Source organism: Juglans microcarpa x Juglans regia, chromosome 4S, assembly GCF_004785595.1.
Source record: "Juglans microcarpa x Juglans regia isolate MS1-56 chromosome 4S, Jm3101_v1.0, whole genome shotgun sequence".
NCBI lineage: Eukaryota > Viridiplantae > Streptophyta > Magnoliopsida > Fagales > Juglandaceae > Juglans > Juglans microcarpa x Juglans regia.
Window position 1 is genome coordinate 4,114,281 of NC_054601.1, and position 20,185 is coordinate 4,134,465.

At 36.6% G+C, this 20,185-nt stretch overlaps 3 protein-coding genes across 6 annotated transcripts; 1 reads left to right on the forward strand and 2 right to left on the reverse strand.

The window, feature by feature from the left end:
- The first annotated feature begins 27 nt into the window (after positions 1 to 27).
- On the forward strand, positions 28 to 6,410 carry LOC121262920 (probable E3 ubiquitin-protein ligase XBOS32). Of its 3 annotated transcripts, XM_041165620.1 has the most exons (12): positions 30 to 366; positions 549 to 1,056; positions 1,177 to 1,443; positions 1,559 to 1,618; positions 1,806 to 1,877; positions 1,976 to 2,151; positions 2,242 to 2,402; positions 3,422 to 3,480; positions 3,561 to 3,607; positions 4,065 to 4,205; positions 5,066 to 5,157; positions 5,721 to 6,410. In XM_041165620.1, exons 3-12 carry the CDS (start codon positions 1,249 to 1,251, stop codon positions 6,227 to 6,229), a joined length of 1,512 nt encoding a protein of 503 aa, XP_041021554.1. In that variant the 5' UTR covers positions 30 to 366; positions 549 to 1,056; positions 1,177 to 1,248; the 3' UTR covers positions 6,230 to 6,410. The 3 variants fall into 3 exon arrangements, with proteins under 3 accessions (XP_041021555.1, XP_041021554.1, XP_041021553.1); XM_041165619.1 differs by having other exon boundaries at positions 30 to 1,056; XM_041165621.1 differs by having other exon boundaries at positions 28 to 1,379.
- A 4,498-nt stretch (positions 6,411 to 10,908) lies between these two features.
- LOC121263220 (VAN3-binding protein) lies at positions 10,909 to 14,571 on the reverse strand. Its single transcript, XM_041166051.1, has 9 exons — positions 14,377 to 14,571; positions 14,114 to 14,185; positions 13,945 to 14,013; positions 13,467 to 13,824; positions 12,882 to 13,049; positions 12,684 to 12,733; positions 12,275 to 12,323; positions 11,676 to 11,852; positions 10,909 to 11,031 (listed from the first exon to the last, which is right to left on the reverse strand). Exons 1-9 carry the CDS (start codon positions 14,554 to 14,556, stop codon positions 10,964 to 10,966), a joined length of 1,191 nt encoding a protein of 396 aa, XP_041021985.1. The 5' UTR covers positions 14,557 to 14,571; the 3' UTR covers positions 10,909 to 10,963.
- Positions 14,572 to 18,965: 4,394 nt separating this feature from the next.
- LOC121263148 (transcription factor IBH1-like 1) lies at positions 18,966 to 19,917 on the reverse strand. 2 transcript variants are annotated; one of them, XM_041165959.1, is made up of 2 exons: positions 19,789 to 19,917; positions 18,966 to 19,604 (listed from the first exon to the last, which is right to left on the reverse strand). In XM_041165959.1, exon 2 carries the CDS (start codon positions 19,597 to 19,599, stop codon positions 19,051 to 19,053), a length of 549 nt encoding a protein of 182 aa, XP_041021893.1. In that variant the 5' UTR covers positions 19,600 to 19,604; positions 19,789 to 19,917; the 3' UTR covers positions 18,966 to 19,050. The 2 variants fall into 2 exon arrangements, with proteins under 2 accessions (XP_041021893.1, XP_041021894.1); XM_041165960.1 differs by having other exon boundaries at positions 18,966 to 19,608; positions 19,789 to 19,907.
- Between the last annotated feature and the right edge of the window lie 268 nt (positions 19,918 to 20,185).

The window sequence follows — 20,185 nt, forward strand, 5'->3', positions numbered from 1 at the left end:
CACTCCGCAGAGAAAGGGAAGGAGAGTGAGAGGAACAACCCAACTACCTACCAGGTTGACTGGCCTAATAGGCTAATATCATCCAATCATGAGAGACGCGCTTTTGTTGCAATACATTGTTGGTTGCGGTTGCTGTAAAAAGTCATTGTCCCCAATAAAACATCTCGCACTTCTGTTCCTCTTTATTTATCCACTTGCCTTTTTATTTTAGGCAAATTCAGCTAACCAAATGACTGTACGTATATATAGGTTTTTATATATATCATGCCTTGCACCTTATTTTTGGGTCAATTCTCCGCTAAAGTTTGATCAGTCTCTCCAGCAAAGGAGATTACTTATCTGGGTGTAGCAGATTTCGTTCTTTAGGTACATCTGGATTTGGGTATTTGGATATTCTGACTTTTGCTTGAGAATTTGGAAGTGGGTGTTGTGTAGTTTTGAATCTTTTTATTTTGTGTTTTTATAAGTAGTTATTACGGATTTTTGCTTTTGAGGGAAAATTTGGAGTGGGTATCGGAGGATTTTGATTCGTTTAGGATTATATACAGGTGGGTACAAGAAATTCGGGTTCTTGGGACATATTCACCAATCGTTGAGGGTGAATTTGGCAGTCATTGGAGATTTTGATTCTTTCAGCACTTAGAGGTGCGTGTCAGGAATTCGGATTCTTGGGGGATATTCACCAATCGTTGTGGCCATTTTGGGGCGAAAGTATAAAGGATGATTTTAGGATTGATTTAAGAATATAGTACGCTGTTGAAAAGGAATTTAAAGTTGTCTGTTGCAACTTGTATGTTTGTTGGGTTTCTCGACGTTTACGAGGACTTTTAAACTAATCTATAAACAATCACATCTATGTCAATTTTTTCTAATGGGTAGTTTCAGAGTGGGTTGCTCCTCATTTTCCCAAAAGAGGATGTGTGCGTAACGAAACAAGAACATCAGCTCTGTGTGTTCGTGTGTGTGTGGGAGCATCAATGCTAGTGGGACTCTGACCGTTACAACCAATGCTTCTGCTGTCCTTGAGAGGCTTTGTCATGGGTTGTTATCAGTTTGGTAAGACTAAGAAGTTTTGTGAAGAGATTTAAGGGTTACTTTTCAGTTTCTATTTATTCCTTATGCGAATTCGCTGATGGATTAAGGATCAATGTTCTTTGTATTACTCCATTTATGAAGAAGGGACATGAGCTAGGCAGCAATCTCGTTTGGTTTGGTTTGGTTTGGCTTATTTGAAAATCTTTGCGGGTCATGGGGTTTCTTAGCATAGTCGGGAATTCATTCGGATGTTCGGCATCTGGGGAGCGCTTAGTTTCAGCAGCAAGGGATGGAGACCTTCAAGAAGCCAAGGCATTGTTGGATTATAATCCCCGTCTTGCGAGGTACTCAACTTTCGGTGTTCGTAATTCCCCACTCCATTACTCTGCATCTCAGGGCCACCATGAGGTACACTATAGCTTAATTTAGGCTGGAAACTATTCTTAGAGAGTCTCAAGTTGTACCTTTTTTTTTTTAATTGAACAGGTTCAGATCTAATATTTACGTTTTTCCATGTCTTTAGATAGTCTGTCTCTTACTCGAGTCTGGAGTTGATATTAATCTCAGAAACTATCGTGGTCAGGTAATATGAATCCTCTAATTTGATCTAGTTCTGTTTGATTATTATATATAGTCATTTCAGTGTCTCTACGATTTTGAAACAGATTTCAAAAGTGGCATTTTGTTTTATTTGAGGACGTACATTATTTGGATATCAAAATTAATCTTTGAGGAATTAATAGATGCATTTTCTTCATGTTTGCGAACAGACTGCTTTGATGCAAGCTTGCCAGCACGGTCATTGGGAAGTCGTTCAGATTCTGGTTGTTTTTGGAGCCAATGTAAGACTTCTATTCCTAGCCATTTTCCTATCTTTCAGTACCTTGAGTAGTTTAGAAGGTTAATGCAATACGATTTTGACAACTCTGTGGGAATCTAGATTCACAGAGTGGATTATCTGAATGGGGGTACTGCCCTCCACTTAGCTGCTTTGAATGGTCATTCGCGGTGCATTCGTCTCCTCCTTGCAGATTACATACCTAGTATCCACAGTATCTGGAAGGTATTAAGGAGAAGACCAGACAGTGAAGAATCAATCTTAGAATTTGATGACAGGTACCTTAATCTGAAAGTCCTCTAGCACTTTTAATTTCTCTGACTAGTGTGCTCCTTTGATTTACTTTCTTGTTTTGTTGCCTGCAACAGTGATCTCTGTCAGGTAATTAATAAGCCTGCTGATGGAGGCATCACTGCTCTCCACATGGCAGCACTGAATGGGCATGTCGAGAGTGTGCAATTGCTCTTGGACTTGGGGGCTTCTGTTTCTGAGGTCACTGTGGAGGATGGAACCACAATCGATCTAATAGGTAAACCCTTTTAGCTTTGGCCTTTTTGGTCAATAATCTCTATTCACTTCTTGTTTAAGCAAATGTGGTTGTCTTTCATATTATAAAATAATATGCTTGCAAAATCTGTTGTGTGCTGCTGTTTGTGGTTGAATATTCAGATGGCACACAATCTCATGAAGTGTTTTCTCTCACAAGAAATAGGGCTAATTTTCTGAAAATATGCCCAGCTACCCTAAGAAGTTGTCCATCATTAAGTTTAAAAAGGTATGGCTCAAATCGGGATTGAAACAGGATTCAGAAGCCTAGAAAAGTCAAATTCGGACTAGTTTGCTTGATCGCAGGTCTCATGCGTGTCTAGCGAACTGCTTTGTAGAGGTTTGCTGGACCGCACATCTCATGGGTGTCTACTGAATGCTGTATTGCACGTCTCACAGGAGTCTAGCAAAGTCTCAGGTTCTTAATTTTTTATCCGATTTTGAACTAAACTCAGCCCAAACTAATTACAACTCTAATGGACTTAGTTTTGTCATTAAAATATGCAAACAAATATTTTTACACTAGCAGTGGTGTTGGCAGTGGGTCCCCCCCGGGTTTTCTCTGATTTTCTTTTTCATCTCTAATGGTTTATCACCAAATTGAAACAATAATTTGAACTCAGAATTGAATTAGGACCATGGCATTTTTGTTTCATTTAATTGAAATTGATTATGGGAATTTCTTAGTACATTGCATGACCATTTTTTCCTCTATTGCTTTAATTGCAGTTTTCGGGAGATGTTAGATCCATGTGTCATATAACTGATTTTTTAATCTGTTCATATGATGAAAAAATTTGAAGCTAGATTCTTCTTGGATAAACGCTTGTATTTTGCCTTGCCGCTATGGTGCAGACACAATCTCACAATCAGTTTAGTTTGACACATTCTAATCCTTAAGTGCCTCAGCCAACATATAACCTTTTCTTTTTTCCAGGCGATACATGGATTAAACTATAAAAATATGTGCTAACACAGTGTACATTTTTCATGGCTTTGCAGGTGCTGGAAGCACAGCTCTGCATTATGCTGCATGCGGGGGAAATGCACAATGTTGTCAAGTATGTTTTCAATTACTCTGAATTTGAATACACCATTGGTATTTATGCTGAAGTTTCTAATTTCCTTTCTTTCTGTTCAGATTTTAATTGCCAGGGGTGCCAGTCTGACTGCTGAAAATGCGAATGGGTATGCATTTCAAGTTCCTGTCACTTCTAATATATCCTATGATTTTATTCTAGTTTAACTGGGAAGTTTTTTTGTTTCTTACAACTTTTGACTTTATCTATTTGTTGTTCAATTGGTTGGGCATAGGAGTAAAGTGTCTGGTGATGACATACCATTTATTCAGGACTTACTCGTGATGATTTTTTATAATGCTTGCAGTAGTTTTATGATAAGGCTTATTGAATCTGGCTTATTCTAGACTTAATTTGTAAACTTTTGGTGTTAAAATGTCCATGGGTAATTCAATTCATTGGTGACATATTGAATGACATCAATTTCCGGTGAATCCCCTCTAAAGGATGGATCATGGAGAGTCAGTTGAGGATAGCTCCTTTTTCATTGGTTTAAGCACTATTTCTTTTATTTTCTCATCATTGCTCGAATTGTCTAAATATCCCTGTTTCTTTTCTGTTCAAAGATGGACTCCCTTGATGGTTGCTCGTTCATGGCATAGAAGTTGGCTTGAGGAAATTCTTAGAACTGAGCTGGCAGGGCAGGCACGAATTCTTCCTACACCCTATCTGTCACTTCCCCTTATGAGCATTTTCAAAATTGCTAGGTGAGTAAAGGTTGTACCGACTATTTATTACTTTTTGTTTCCACGTCGATGCTCAGAACTTTGAGTTTTTCATAATTGTAAGTTACCTCAACAGCCGTTCATTCGAATGTATCACAATTGCTGATGTAAGAGATACCAAGCCTTAAATTCAATTAAGCATATCTTTTCCTATGACATTTAAACTGAATTTGAACTCATTCTTTATCCCTAGGCTGCATTCATTTCAACTTAAAACTTATTTGCAGATGAAATTAACATTTTGCATTTTTTTTTGGCTAGATTAACTTTGTGCAATTAGTTACTTGAAAGTTCTTTCTCCGTATTAGTTTGAGTCCTTTCCAGTTTTATTGTTGTCACTTTGGAGCCATTATAAGTTCATAACGTCCTTTGACAAACTATTAGGCTAGATTACTTAATGTCTGATGCTTTCCAAGCTAAATTACAACTACAAATGCTAAATTCAGCCAGACAATGTTAGTAGTTGTCCTTTTTGCCATTCAGAGAGGCTTTGTCTGCTTCCTAGAGACTCTTGTTATAAGAAGGCCTATTTACCTGTTGTGTGAATCAAAGGCATGGATGTGTTTGAAGCAAAACCTGCTATTTAATTGACATGCTATGCTATTTGCATGGTGAAGTTATCAAAAAGTTCCTCATTGCTAAGTATCAAAAAGTTCCTCGTTGCTAAGCACCTCCAAATTTCACAAGTTTTCTTAGGTTATTTTGTTTCCACTTTTCTTGTGATTTGTTGAAAATCCACTTTGCCATCAAGTGGGATTGTGGGAAAAAATGGTATTATGTCAAAAAAGGTTGAACCTTGCTGAACCTTATTGCTATTTTCTCTTTTTGGGCACCATTCGCAGAGAATGTGGATGGAGGACAGGTGAATCTTCAGCTGCATGTCATGATCCATGTGTCGTCTGTTTGGAAAGAAAGTGCACAGTAGCTGCAGAAGGTAAATGAACTTATTCTAGAATAAATTCTCTTCTTTGTTCATGTACTTAGCATATCCCAACGTCAAGACATGTAGAATTATTTGAAAAGATGGTGTTAATTTCTAAAACTTCTTGTTGATTACCTGTTGGGCATGAACCTTGACTATAATGTTTCTTTTGGTTGCCAAGAAGACATCAGTGTAAATGCAGAATCTTTCAATCTTTTCTAATGTTACCACATGGACACATATTCTTGCACACACATTACTTGGGTCAAGTTGCTTGGGTGACATTTGGTAGTGAAAATAAATAGTGATGGCCGGACTAGTTACCAGATGATGTTTCTATAGCGGTCGTGACTATGAGGGGTAGGCAATGAGGTCAGTTCTGCAGGGCGGCAGTGGTGGCATACTATGGTAGGAACAGGGTTGATAATATTCAGTTGACGATTAGGCAGCAGCAATGGTCATGGTGGTTTTAAGCTCAGTCCTTAACATCTCTACTTTGCGAGCTACTGCTATATAATGGTCCTGCTAGTATAAATCCATTAAGCATCGACACAATAACATGTCCCTTGGTGCAGGTTGTGATCATGAGTTCTGCACACGGTGTGCCTTGTACCTTTGTTCCACAAACTGCACCTCAAACGTTGCTAATGGTCCCCCAGGCTCGATAGCATGTCCTCTATGCCGGCATGGCATAGTTTCATTTGTCAAGCTTCCTGGAACAAGACCAGTTGTTAAGGAGATTGCGAGAACAAGTTTGTCCCTATCATTTTGCACTTGTTCTGGCGAAGGACCAGACTCATCTTCACTAGAGACCCCATTTTGCAAGCCCGAGCTACGTTGCTCCAGAATTTCCCCTCTAGGATCTTCTTTCCGCTCCCTGAGCTGCCAAAGGTTCCCATCCATGAGAATTAACTATAACTTTCTTTGCAAGGGAGCTCCAGATATTTGTCGTTCTTTAATTCCCTGCACTGTAAATCGAAACTTGCGGAGGTGTTCAAGATCAGGCTTTAGGCGATCGGCTTCTGAGGGCCGAAGAACATGGCTCTCTGCTCTAAATCACTACGTAACTTCTGGTGGTGTATGATGAATTTTTTTTTTCTTTTACTGCATTCCCTTTTTTTGGCATTCCAAAATCCAAGCCATGGTTTCTCTTTTTGTTTTTTTTTTATTGTTTTTGTTCCTGATAAAATAATGAGCTACTCTTTGGATGATGATCATTGTGCTTGTAGATATATTAATTAATTGAACGAGGTCATTTTTTTTTTTTAAATGACTGCATAATATTTTCATACTCACAACTGTAATTATTATTTATTTATTAATTATGTCAGCAACAAGCCAGAATTTTTACCCATCTTGTTAGCAGGAAGTGATGGAACAAAAATAAATATATAAAAACAAAATAACTTTCGAATTTTTTTTCTTGTTATTGCCAAACTAATCGGACTATTCAGCCTGCATTTTGTCCCAAAATCAAGTGATTTGAGCTGTCATTATTGGTTTTTTTTCCTGAGAATTCAACATCGAACATGCATGGCAGAACTGTGACCTACGCATGGAGGAATTGTACAAACTACAGTGAGTTCATATATTGTCAACACTCACGTAGAACTGCACAACCCAAGCCCTTTCTTAATGCTCTGCACCTCATTTGACCAAATCCATTCTTTATTCTAAGATTTTATTGGCCTTAAAACAGTGACTGAAACGCTGCTTTACGCTGTTTATTCTTTGTCCTAATCATCGCCTTAATTGCTTGCTAGCTGCATGCTTTTATACGTTGCAAATATGGAACTAAACATTACTGCAAGTCGGCAACTGCAACTAAATCATGGAGATCTTTGTTTTCTTTTTATATGTAGTGGTTAGTGGGCAAATGCAAGATACTACGAAGTGCTTTTAGCTTATTGCCCATCTTAATTCATCGAACGTGTGAAGCTGCAATTGCCAGCTTGGTTCGTGAGTCATTATTATTGCTTAAAGAAAACGACACTCCTCAAATGAGAGAAAAATACAATCACTTTCAAATACGGCATAGAAAATAAGATTAGAATCATATATACAGAGACATGAATACATCAGATGGTATATACCGGTAAAGCTCAGGAGGAATAGGCCAAGACAGATAATATGAGAGCATTGATCAAGATGATAAAAAAGTTTAAAATTAAAAATAAATTAAAAATTAAAAAAAATATTAAACTAAAAAATAAAAAGTCTTGCAAGATCAAGAAAAATATTATAAATATTTAAAAAAAAATTTGAATTAGCTCAGTGGGATAGCACCATCAATGCTTCATCGTCCTACCTCATCCTTCATTTTCCATTTGTGTGGGAGTTCACTCCCGCAACTCTCAGGTGGAGATGAGTTTATGTTTGGTACCATAGTAGGAAGGAAATTTTGACAGGCAAAAACGAAAGAATGATGAAGAAGAAAAGACAGGCTTGGAGTGACTTTTGGGTTCATTGACATTAAGGCGTGCTGTGAAGTGATATATGTGTGCAAGAAGGAGAGAGATGCTTTGTTGAAGAGATGGTCGTAGTTTATATAGTGGTGAATAGAAGAGGGAAAATAAATGAGTGTCAGAAAGTATTGACATTCCAAATATGCGTTTAGTTCGATCAGAGAGTTAAAAAGAGCACAACAGTAGACCCAAAAACCATGAATCAATTTATCAGGGACCAATTTCTGATCTCCATCTCTCATACTCTTAATACTGTTTGAATTGTCTGCCATTTTTATCAGAAAGCAGTGACTGATTTGAGAAAGTAGTGTTTGTAATGTGACTTGACCATCTCTGCTCCTGTCATCTGTCTTCACATCTTTTACCCTCTCAGTTACGTAAATTCAGAAGAATAAGAAGCAGCATGGGAACTCGAGATCTCAAAGTTTTTGTTTTTTAGCAAAAGAGAAGGCTTCAAACACAGAATGGGGTGCAGCTGCAATTAATATTGACGACAATTTCTTGAAACACTCTCACTTTAAACATGCTTTTATCCGCTAAATTTTCTTGAAGCGTATGTTTTTCTGAACTGCAAGTGGTCATAAGTTAATAACAAATCAAAATGCAAAACAAACATTTTGAGAGAAGAATCTTTAGACATTCAAGTGGTTTTCAGATTGGACGCATCCCCACCGCCCACCCCCTAAAGGAAGATTTTCATGCATGCAACTAGGCCATTCCTGGAGTTCAGAACGAAAGTGAAAGGGCTACGTATAAACCGCACCCACGAACCCAAAAACATATATAGCAGAGACTCCTTAGTAATGGGTCGTAGGAACACAATGTCCAATGCTGGATAGACTGCAAAACAGGATCTTCTGTCACTGACCCTCCCTTAGAGGGTGTGAGAAAACCTCAAACGGGTTTATACGAGTGGGAAAGTTTGCCAGGATTTGGGTTCTCATTTTCGACCAGGTACAAGCGGCTGGCCAAATTGCTTATCAAAGTTGACATAACTTTTTTATTAAAAAAAATTGAGATAAGAAAAAAGTCTTCCGTTTTATAAAAATAATTTTCGTCTTGAATTCATATGGTATCATTAAACAGATATAATGTTAGTACACAATTTAATGCGCGAACTTTTCCTTTTTTCTAATCAAGTCCGGGCATAGGAAGTAGTTCTATCTCGTTGTCGTGACTCGTGCTGTTGCTTCAACTGAGCAGGAAGAAGACATGGGAGGAGCAATTATTCCAGTGTGACGGACAACACGTAAGAGAGAAATTCCTGGTTCCACTCTCAACCAAACAGGGTGAACACCACCTGAAATTGCAGAGGTTGTGAGAAAATGAAACGTGCGAGAGAATGACTAAAAATGGCGCGTGTGGAGATTGGTAGGATCTTCATATTTATGTCAGCTTTTAATACTGAAAATCATCATGACCTCTTTGATAGGACAACACATAGTCAATCCATCAGTCTCTTCTCTTCTCCTCCCTCCGTCTGTGGGTTTCAGAGAGTACCTTTTCCTTTCTTTCTACTTGATGGGTGAAGGCTGAAGCCGCCCACGTAAGACATATTTGAACATATGATGGTATTTGTCCATGATGATTCTCTGCGCGTCCTGCATCTGACACCCTCACTGCACGTATTTGTGTCTCTTATACAATTAATGCACTTATACAATTTCAATTAATTAATTTCTTATATTTAATAATTTCCAGATTTTACTCTATATTAATTTACTTAATGTATTTCAATATTATTTTAAAAAATATACTGAACTTTTAATTTTTCGATATCTCTTCATATATTGCCAGGTCTCCCTCCATATTTTATAATATACATATATAATTCTTTATACAACTAATTTTTAATATCTCTCCCTGGGCATATCTTTTAAACTCCCACAACAATGAGCACCAGATTCGGCCAGGCTTTGCCCATGACTAAGGACTCGGTGACCTGGTCCGAGGGCCAAAGTCGAGCCAGTTCGGGTTGGTGGTTCGGAAGTTCCCATGCATAAAGAGGGGAGAAAAAGATGTGCGAGGCCCATATATTATTATTAATCAAGGGAAAGATTCATGTATTAAATCAGACATATGGGCTCTAATATCCGTAGGATGGTTAGTATCCAACGTCTGTGCCTGCTTCTTGAGAGGTCAAGTTTGTTGGATTGTGAAACATATCCGATTCCTTTACATCACACAGATTGCACTCACTGTTTAGTCAGAAGAGACTCAACATGTCAGGATTCAGCATCCCTAAGAATTGCGTCGTTCAAGTAGATTGGGGGGGCCTCTCACAGGTAAAAGAAAGCTTCATTGATTTTTATCTGAAATTAGGCGAACCAGGTCTTCTTTTGGAAAATGGAAATGAGATGACATCGCTGAGCGTGAAACCAGATTGGGAGACAGGTTGTGAAGATCACAAGCCCACCAACCTAACCCAAACACTCTGTGGTGGTCCTGTCCCGTCTTTGGAAATTTTACATTCATGCAGCTCATGAAAAGAATCTTCACTTTCAGCTCCCCCCATCCATGCCTTATGGCATTTTATTCTCGAAGATTTCCAAACACATAATTGAGAGAGAGCTGAACATAGTATGACCCTTGACACCAGAAAGTGGTAGTGCTCCAGAAGATGTAACATAAAGCAGTTCAGGCATATCCAGCTGAGCTAGCAGCCATGAAGTTTAGGCCCTCGTTTGTTTTCAGAAACATTTTATCTTATCTCATCTCATCATTACAACTTTTTCAAATCTCCATACAAAATAAAATAAACAATTCAACTTTTTCAAATCTCAAAATAAAAATAATATTAAAAAATATATTCTAATAATATTTTATTCAATTTTTCAACTTTAATTTTAATTCATCTCGTCTCGTTTCATCTCTGAAAACAAACGAGTCCTTAAGTTTAAGAATCTTTAGGGAGTAATTAAGGATTTTATTGTTGTTTACAGAATTAATGTTTTCATGCTCCTTCCTTGATAATTATCACTTTCAAAAAATGTTATAATGGTTGTCTTATACTGGATAAAGATTTGAAAGGAAGAGGGCAGTGTTAAACATGGGTGGATAGCAGCCCTCTCTATCACCAATGATACAGAAAAAGACATTATAGCCTCTGATGATCAATCTTTTTCAATTTTTCGTCCTTATAAAGTTGTATTTTAGTTGCACCAAATACAGAGCAGCAGTGTTGTCCATAGTAGAGAAACTCATCTATAAAAACCTCTGTGAAGACTATGGTCACCACCATTGTCTGCTTTTAAAGTTCTGTATTCATGGGGAGAACTTGCTTGTTGTAGGCTAAAAGAAATTCCAAAAGATGAAGATGATCCATCCAATTGCTAGAAACAAGTTGAAGCTTGCTAGAAGTTCATCGCAAAGACAGAGAAATGTTGATACTCTGCGCAGCATTGTTCCTGGGTGTGAGGAGATGGATGTTGAAATTCTGTTCTTGAAGACCATGGAGCATTGGAGCATATCATAAAATTACAATTGCAAGTTCATATCCTTAGATGCCTCACAAATTTTTATGGGGCTTGATTTCGTGTTTTCCTTTCATGGTATCCAAGTTTCTTTGTTTAAGCATACTTTAATCCCTTCTAATACCAGTCATGTAAAGCGTGCTATGCCCTGGTTTAGTTTTACTTGACTCCAGATTTTGCGTATTTGAAGGGATCTTTCCTCTACTTAGACCGTTGGTGCTAAACTTGATCAAAATCTTCCTCTTTTTTTTTTTTGCTAAAACAAATTGCTTGAACTCATTTGAGCTTGTTTGTGATCTCCCCCTCAGCCAAAATCCCCTGTTTTTGTACTTAGTCTTTTGTTTAGCAAAAGGGCTAATTTCATGTTATCTAATTCTTGAATTTATTCAAGAAAAAACATTAATTACTCTATAATCTTACTAAATCTTTCGCATCTAGTTTGATATCATTGATATTTGCTTGTGTATTAAACTGAAAATTCATGAGCAGAACTTTCTATAATCATAATAATTACACAAATTAAGTAACAACATGTCAAAGACAGAGTAACATTAATTTTTGTAAAACTGAAGCTCATATTTTGTGAATGAAGTAGAGAGCATCAGCATATGATTGATGGTCGTAGCCCAAGTCTTGTAACGCTGATAATCATCCGCCATGTCTAGCTTGAATGTCCCCCTGCTCGTTGATAACACAATGAGATAACATGTACTGCTCTCCTCGGTTTCTGAATCTTCATACAGCTCAGCATGGAGGTCCAGCACAATACCTTAAACCATTTCTTAATTTATTAGTATGAATCTTCATACAGCTCAGCATGGAGGTCCAGCACAATACCTTAAACCATTTCTTAATTTATTAGTAAGTTTTTTTTTTTTCCCTTTTGCAGTTTATATTAGAGTGTAATAGGACTTTTCAGAGTCGCTCATTTAACTATTCAACTTGTCATTCTACATTCATTTCGTAGTTTTTAGACTTTAGGCGAGAACTGCTATATATATTAAAAAAAAAAAAAAATTATATAAAAAAATTTATAAATTGACGTAATTTTATGAAATTCATTTAATCTATTTTATAATAAAAAAATTTTATAATATGATGTATCACATTAAATTTATAAATTTATTAATTTATTACTAAAGTATTTTCATTAAACAAATCAAAAAGAGGAAAGTAAAAAGAAAGACATACTTTCTTTTTTACTTTTCCAGAGATTGTGCATCCTTGTTTTCAGAATAACCTGTAAAGTTGAAACAAGAAGTAACAGTTCAGATTAAGGCTAGGGCTAACCAACAGGTATGGTGGCTCAGAAAAAACAATGAATAAATGAAAGTGAAACAAAGCCTGCAACTAAACCTAGCATGGAAAATTGAAAAAAAAAAAAATCAAGAAATAATGACAAAAAGAAGCACAATTTATTCTCTCTCTCTCTCACTCTCTCTCTCATGTATAGTGCATATAGTTAGAGTTATTTCTCTCACTTTGTCTTAGGTCCAATAAAAAGCAGTTAAACTTTTGCAAGAAATTTACATTATTACATGTAGAACAGTACATGTAGCAGAGCAGATGCAAGTGAAATATTATAATGTGAGTGAGAGACCTTGGCCTGGCTGTTGAGGATGACTGACACTGTTTTCACCGAGTACTTCCCTGTTACACATTATTCACATAGAACAATTAAATTTGAGTTAAAACAAAAAGGATTTCTGAACATGTTGAAACATCAAAAGGACGAGGTGTCATTGTGTAGCATCTGTGCTACACTACTTAGCAGGAATGACTTTATATTTGTACGTACCTTCTGGTGTTTCCACACTGAGCTCTGCACCCTTTGCGAGGAGTGCCCTATACTTTTCATAATTGAAGTCCAAATCATGCTTCTCCGCAATGGGCAGCACAGGTGCACTCCCATTTAATCTTTTCTTGCATTCTGATCTTGCCTCGAGTGTAGCAGCTCCTTTTAATGCTTCAACAAGTTCATCAACACTTAATCAATCGGACAAAGATAACTGACACTGCTAGTATAAGGTATAAGGTAAAACTTCTTGGCGAAGGCCAGATACACATGCTTTTCTAAGATAATTGCTATTCTTCGTTTACATTTTATCATCCTCAATCGTACTGTTTGTAGTATCATATTTTAAATGGTTGATCTATAAAATCACTTGAAATATAACACATTAACTATGACTGAAAATTGATAAAATCTAGGATAAAATATAATTATATAACGTAGTTTTGCCGAATAGCCGAATCCAGAATCCAAAAGAATCTGATGGTCTGAAACTTGAAAGCCCAATTTTACCCCAATCATGCAGGAGCAATATCTACTGGGCTCCTGGCTACAAGCACAGGATCGGAGGAGGATGGTTTAGAGTTTTACACGTTGCAGCTGAAGCTGTGAGCGTCAAGATGTCGCTTGCATTTGTACCACTCACGGCTGAAGCTATCACGCTGCTGAGCTGTTCCCTCTTTGCCCCCATTGCTTCCGCCACTTTCGCACACTGGGCCGCAACCAAAGCAGCCGCAGAGGCCACAGCGGCTTCTTTCCCCGTGCTTGGCCCCTCCTTCTTAGAGTTTTCCTCCGCAATGGCGGCAAGTGCTGCTGCCACGCCCGCCACTGATATTGCTGCATGCACTTCAGCTCTCTGTAGCCTCCCTTCTTCTTTGCGCCTTGCTTTAATTTCTTTCAACCATTTCCTGATCGAGACATTCTTGAATGGAACTATTTTCCATGGCAACTGCATGAAATGTTGTAGTTTATTACAATTATATTTGTTTTCGTAGACAAATGCAAAAGCATATATATACGTCAAGGTAAAAAAAGCAAAGCAAAAAAAAAAAAAAAAAAAAAAACGCACCCATTTCTTTTGAAAATAGCTGTTGTAGTTCAATTCGGGGTGCATTGCTTGCTGCATCCATATCCACGACTGCAGAAACATTTAAGAGTCCTGAAGTACATCTCTATCGTTTTCTGATTACGTGCAGAGTACTGATTAGAAGTGAATAAGATGCAGATCATGTTGTTACCTTCACATCATTGGAATTCCATGGTGGTAGAGACTTGAAATCTGCATCATCCACCTTAACGCTCTTGTCTATCTTCTACAAGTTAAAACGTAATAATAATAATAATAATAATAATAATAAAAAGACATCTATATATCTTAGCCTTATCTTCTCTTGGTCCAAGAAGTGGATCTAAGATATAGGTTTAATGCCAATAACTAAATTCCATTTTATTTCCTTTTTCCGGAGAATATTTTAATAGGGTAGCTAGCAATTCCACTTACCATGATAGGAGCTCGGGCATAGCTCTCAATTTGCTTGATTGAATTATCAAGGATAATGACTGATCGATCTTCTAGCTCCGGTTGGAGAGTTTGAACTGCAAAGTTGCACCAAGCAAGTGACAGAAAATCCATGCTCTCGGGATGTGCATCCGAAGGTGTTGGATTGAAATTTGTATCCATGGAATTAGGAGCTATGATTATCTTAGAGATGGATCTTAGTCAATGAGCAAATGCTTCTAGGCTTCAAATTATATATATAACTCTAAATCACCATCTTATAAATGCTATATATAATGTGGGTTCTGAGCACCCATATAAATAGTGATCTTACATGTATTGAATTGAGGTCATAAATTAAGGCCTCTGCTCCCCATGTGTACCTAAAACTTTTTCTCAAAAATGATATAATTAATGTAGAGGTGGCATATTACAGTTGGAAATAGAATTTGATTCGAGATCGATCGAGTCCCTGGCCTAAAAATTCAGTGGTGGGAGAGAACACATGCAAACCACTACACGAGTATCGTTCCTCGTGGGAGTAAATATTATAAAATTGGTGAAGGAGGCCCTATCCTTTTTTAGCTTTAAATGAAAACCATGAGTTCAGGCTAACTACCGCGAAAAATCTGATCTAGACAATAAAATGGTCGGATTACTAGCTAGAGCTGTCCGGGGCCACCACCACATTATCAGCATCCTTAAGGCAGCCTTAACCAAAACAGATCACTGGAAAAGGAAGAGCTAGCGGCATCATGAACAAGCATGCACTTGGGACCAACAATGTTAAAAAGGAAGCAGACATGTATGATTGATGTGAACATTGATGAAAACTTAAAAGAAAGTAGACATGTATCATTGAGGTTGAGAATTAGAGCAGCATCTTTGTGATTAACTTGTTGTATAATCTCGACAAAGATTAGCTTTTTCTTAATAAATAGGGTATTGATCGTTTGTTGAGTAGCTTTTCATTGTTTAGCCTTTTTTTTGTTGTTGGTGAAAATCTGTACTGGATCTCTGGAAATTTTTGTTAAAGTTGTGCTCATTAGACTCATGTGACAGATAAATTGTTTATTATAAGCTTGAACACTAATTAATTGGTATTTCTTAATCGTGATCATGGTGATCATCGATCAGCAGGACCACTAAATACCAGTCTAGGGTCGATGCACTGTTTTTCTTTTCTTTTTTTCTTTTTTAATGTAGAGATAAGGAAATGTTTTAATCTATAACAAAGTTATGGTGTGCGGAATCGTCAAACATACAGTACCAATTAATTATGAAAAATGTTAAATATATTTAAGAAAAACTTACAAAAAACTTATTTCTCCACATGTCAATTATTGATACGCTGAAAGTCATAAAATTTGAAATTCAAAAGAAAACTAACAAAATAAATCTTGTAAGTAAAATTATAAGTAAAAATATAAATACATGTAGCACTACTCATTAATTATATAGTGAATTGCCACTAGTACTTATATCTAAATGAAATTATATATGGTTCTCAGAAGAATGGGAGAGGAAGGTGCAAGACAACAGCAAGAGGCAATATTGATGTAGAAAACATGCATGGACCACCAATAATTCTAATCGTTAACAATCGATAAATATAGACTGGTCGTGATATAATATCAATGTGTTTTTTATGAGTCATATATATATATGAGGGAACCCCTCAACTTTCAGGATTTCTTTTCCCGGTTCTGCATGTGTTACCCGAAATTAAACTCTCTTAAAAGGAGATCAAAGCTGTATACAACAAGGTGGTCCGAAGATGTAACATGATGCATGATCAGACGTTGGATTATAATTTAGTTTGATAGAAAAGATTATAAAGCTAGCTACCGTTTAAATGTAGTACAATTTACTTCTCAAAGGGAATTATTAGAGAGAGATGCCACTCGGCGAAAGCAAAGTTTTGACGATCAGTAACTGATTAAACTGTTAAGAATATAATATAAATAATTATCTACCTATTTCTATCAATATAAACTCTTTTTCGATACAAAGGAGTGGGAAGTTTCGAACTTAGGTTTTTCATTCAGAGAACCGGGTCATATGCCATCAGGCCATCAAATTACTTTTGACGCAACAACATAAATTTTTGGGTCTAAGTAATGATTTCACATTCAATATTTCATTCGTTGCAATATTTCATGTTCAGTTAGTCTCATGTACGACGTTGTTGCTAAGGATGATCACCAATTTCTTTCCCATTCTCAAGACGTGAAATTAAACTGATCGATCATGCCCAGTACACCTTATAACCTTTCGTATCTAGCTAGCTGGATCCAGCTCTCATCTTGTTCACCATAATATTATAATTATATCACTTTACAGATATAGCAAAAGAGTTACAAAGACCCATCATCAAGGCTTCAATATCTACGTTTACTTTAATTATCTCCATTATTAATTGATGAAATTAACCATGAAGGAAAGTCAAACCTTGGCTTAAATTGACCCGGATCGACCTGACGGCCTGGTCCTAAAATTGAGAGGTAACCCATCTGGATTCTGGGCCAATAAGTAGTAGTAATACCAAGTGGATCATCTAGCTAATTGGTCTAGCCCATATTATTTTTGCGAATATTAATAATATATGGTGTATGTTTGGTTTGATTTGATTTTCAAAAGACACCAACTACATTGGGTCGCTCGGTGCTTCAATTTCAATGACTTGGGCCAAACCAGAATATAAGGCTATCGCAATTCCAAGGAGGCCTAATCATTTCGTTATAGAAAGAGATAAAATTTTACGGTTTAGATAGTGAATTAAAATAAGATGAATTGAAATGAAAGTTAAAAATTGAATAAAATATTTTTAAAATATTATTTTTTAATATTATTATTATTTTGATATTTAAAAAAATAAATTATTTATTATATTTTGTGTGGAATGTTGAAAAAGTTATAATGATGAGATGAGATTAAACGTTTCTTGTATCCGAACCGAGCTGCATCCAAGCAATTTGTTTGTATTGTTCTAATTCATATATCGAAGACGATGACTTTCGAATAACACGTGCCACGCGATCGAGAAGCTTCCGAATATGATTGGAGAAGGCGTCAATTTAAAAAAAAAAAAAAAAAAAAAAAAAAGAAAAAACCCTTATTCATCGATAATTATGAATAATATTATGATAATTAGTTTGCATATATAATAATTTTTATTTTATAATAAATATTTATTATTTATAATCGTCAACATGCACCTAATTATAATTCACTCCTTCCACTTTTGAACCCATTAATCCTGTTTGACCCATGTGCTTAATTACGTACGTGCCGTTAATGCCGTTAGAATATCGCATGGTGCCCACCATTAACCCAATAGCCAGCTTCTTTGCATGTCTTTAATTTTCATTCCGAAAGACTGATCATAATCAGCACTCTTAATTTGCATTTCATTTTGCATGCTGCTCAAGTCAAAAGCATTGATCAAATTGTTTACTTTTGAGGTTTTTATGACACTTAATTCAACCTTTTAAGTCCAACTTATAATTAATTCGTTAAAAGGATTTCCCTTTCTGTTACTCAACTATTTTCAATTCCTAGCTTCAATTCGGAATGAATTTGTCAACAATAGATATAAAAATGGAATTGGGTTCAGACTAATTAACGGGGAAATCAAGACTAGCTCGTAGTACTAGTACTGCATGCTCAATCCTCTTCAGGACATCTGACATAGGGAATGAAAATACTTGAGCGCCCCTAGCTAGCTGATCTACCGTCATAATCATGCAATATGTATATTTACTGAATTATGTGTGCAGGTAGTTGCGCTGCGCACGGGCGTGCAGTCGATTGATCTGGCGTCCTTGTTCGTGGATGTCAGACACCATGCAATTACCTTTTGTGAAAAAAAAAAAAAAAGAAAGAATGAAAATCCTTTGGATGAAATCAGATCATACGTATGTACCTGATCGATTTCTGGCCCAAAACTGGCAGATGATCTAGTAGAATAGCACATGACCCTGAATAAAAAATACCATATATACATGTATCATGGTTAATTGTTTCCTTTTTCTGAACGTACATTAATTAAATTACACTCACAAATTAGAAAAACACACCAAAGTCCTCTCGGCCCACCCTATATCCCCCATTTGCCTCACACTTCTCAGTTCATGTAATACGTTTAATTACATACGTTATTTACGTACATAGAGTTTTGGCTTCTTTGTAATCACATTGGAGAAAAGGCTACAAATTTGCCAATCGAAAATCTTGTGCGAACAAAAAGAAGCAATTTAATTACATGAAATGAAAGGAACAAAAGTTCAATATTGGCTTTTCAGTAAGATCTACGTACGTACGCATCATGAGATATTGAGAGATGAATGCAAACATAGTGAAGCTGGCCGGTCAGCCTTGACGTACCTGGAGGGAAGAGGCAGGAAACTAAAGCTTTGAATCAATCGCTTACATAGCGATATATATATTCAATATCTGTACATGATCACCTTTACTACCAACCACCTTCTGTTTTCCTTCACACACACACACACACATTATATATATATATATATATATAGAGAGAGAGAGAGAGAGAGAGAGAGAGAGAGAGAGAGAGTACTCTTGCAAAATTGAAAAAGAAAAAGAAAACAAATAAATATATATAACGAAGTAAATTACAGCTTGTTTATACCATATATAATTAGCTTGGAAGAACTAGCTAGCAATACATGATCGCATTACATCAACCTGAGCTCGCAGATATGCGATATAATCTAGAGTTTCTTCCATCAAAGCTGTCTCATCCATGAATTCTCCTCCGGGCACAAGACTCTTGAGAATATGTGTTCTCTTCTGAATTAATCTCTTTGTAATACAGTTGGCAACAACCTTACGAGGCACAGTTTTTCTTACTCTACGAACTGTACTGCAGCTTCTTTTCAAGATGTTCTTGCTTCTAATCTTCGGCCTGTTGCAAGTCATGACTGGCATAGTTGAAACTCTCTTTACCAAAATTTCAGACTCCGGGCCCAAGATTCGCTCAGCCAGGATTCTGTTATCATTGTCTCTTGTACCATTGGCAATGAGGGCACGGCTCCACGACGTTGTCCCATTTCTAGCAGAAGCCATGGCTAGGTCAGCGGACAACTTTATGACCTTCTTTCTCTCCAAGATGTTCATGTTTTTCTTTAAAGAAGTGCATCTTCGAAGGCCAATTATCCATCTTTTAAGGAATTCTTCTTTGAGTAAGCTAGGATTGCGCATCTTAGCTAGCTAGGTAGAATGAAAGAAAGTAATATGACATATAAGCGGGATTTTAATCAAGTAAATGGTTTAATTCTGAGAATTAAGGAGATACTGGCAAATATATATATAGAGTACTGCTAGCTAGGGTTTCATTGAGATAAAAAAGGTAATGAATAACATGCAACAAAACTCGTAAACTAAACTTACCTTCTGTTGGATAAGAAGATCGAGAGAAACTCCAAGACCCAAGTATACGAAGACAGCTTACAGAGTGATGCAGTTCTGTGGATACAAGGAAGTGTATCAGAATCAGAAAGAGAGAATAAGAAAGAGGAACGTGACGAAACCCAATTTATGTTCTCAAGGAAGAGAAAGCGGTGGGCCTCTGTGAGAAAGACACAGCACATGCAGGCACATGGTGCCGTTGGCCCACACTAGTACACCAAAACCCTTGAGAAAATGAAAAAATAAAATAAAAAATCATAGATTTGTATGTGTAAAGAATAAAGGTCATCATAATGTAATGCAAACCTAACAATTGTAGCTTGTGGTAAATATACAAACAAAAGTCATGAGTGTAAGTGCCCGGGGCCCCTATACATGT

Excerpts from the sequence above, each read along its gene's own strand:
- LOC121262920 (XM_041165619.1), top strand. The coding sequence starts at position 1,249 with ATGGGGTTTCTTAGCATAGTCGGGAATTCATTCGGATGTTCGGCATCT. Across the intron at positions 3,481-3,560 it reads GAAATGCACAATGTTGTCAA|ATTTTAATTGCCAGGGGTGC; the intron begins GTATGTTTTCAA and ends CTTTCTGTTCAG. Across the intron at positions 5,158-5,720 it reads GTGCACAGTAGCTGCAGAAG|GTTGTGATCATGAGTTCTGC; the intron begins GTAAATGAACTT and ends CCCTTGGTGCAG.
- LOC121263220 (XM_041166051.1), bottom strand. The coding sequence starts at position 14,556 with ATGGATACAAATTTCAATCCAACACCTTCGGATGCACATCCCGAGAGC. Across the intron at positions 14,186-14,376 it reads ATGCCCGAGCTCCTATCATG|ATAGACAAGAGCGTTAAGGT; the intron begins GTAAGTGGAATT and ends AACTTGTAGAAG. Across the intron at positions 12,324-12,683 it reads TCCTCAACAGCCAGGCCAAG|GTTATTCTGAAAACAAGGAT; the intron begins GTCTCTCACTCA and ends TCAACTTTACAG.
- LOC121263148 (XM_041165959.1), bottom strand. The coding sequence starts at position 19,599 with ATGCGCAATCCTAGCTTACTCAAAGAAGAATTCCTTAAAAGATGGATA.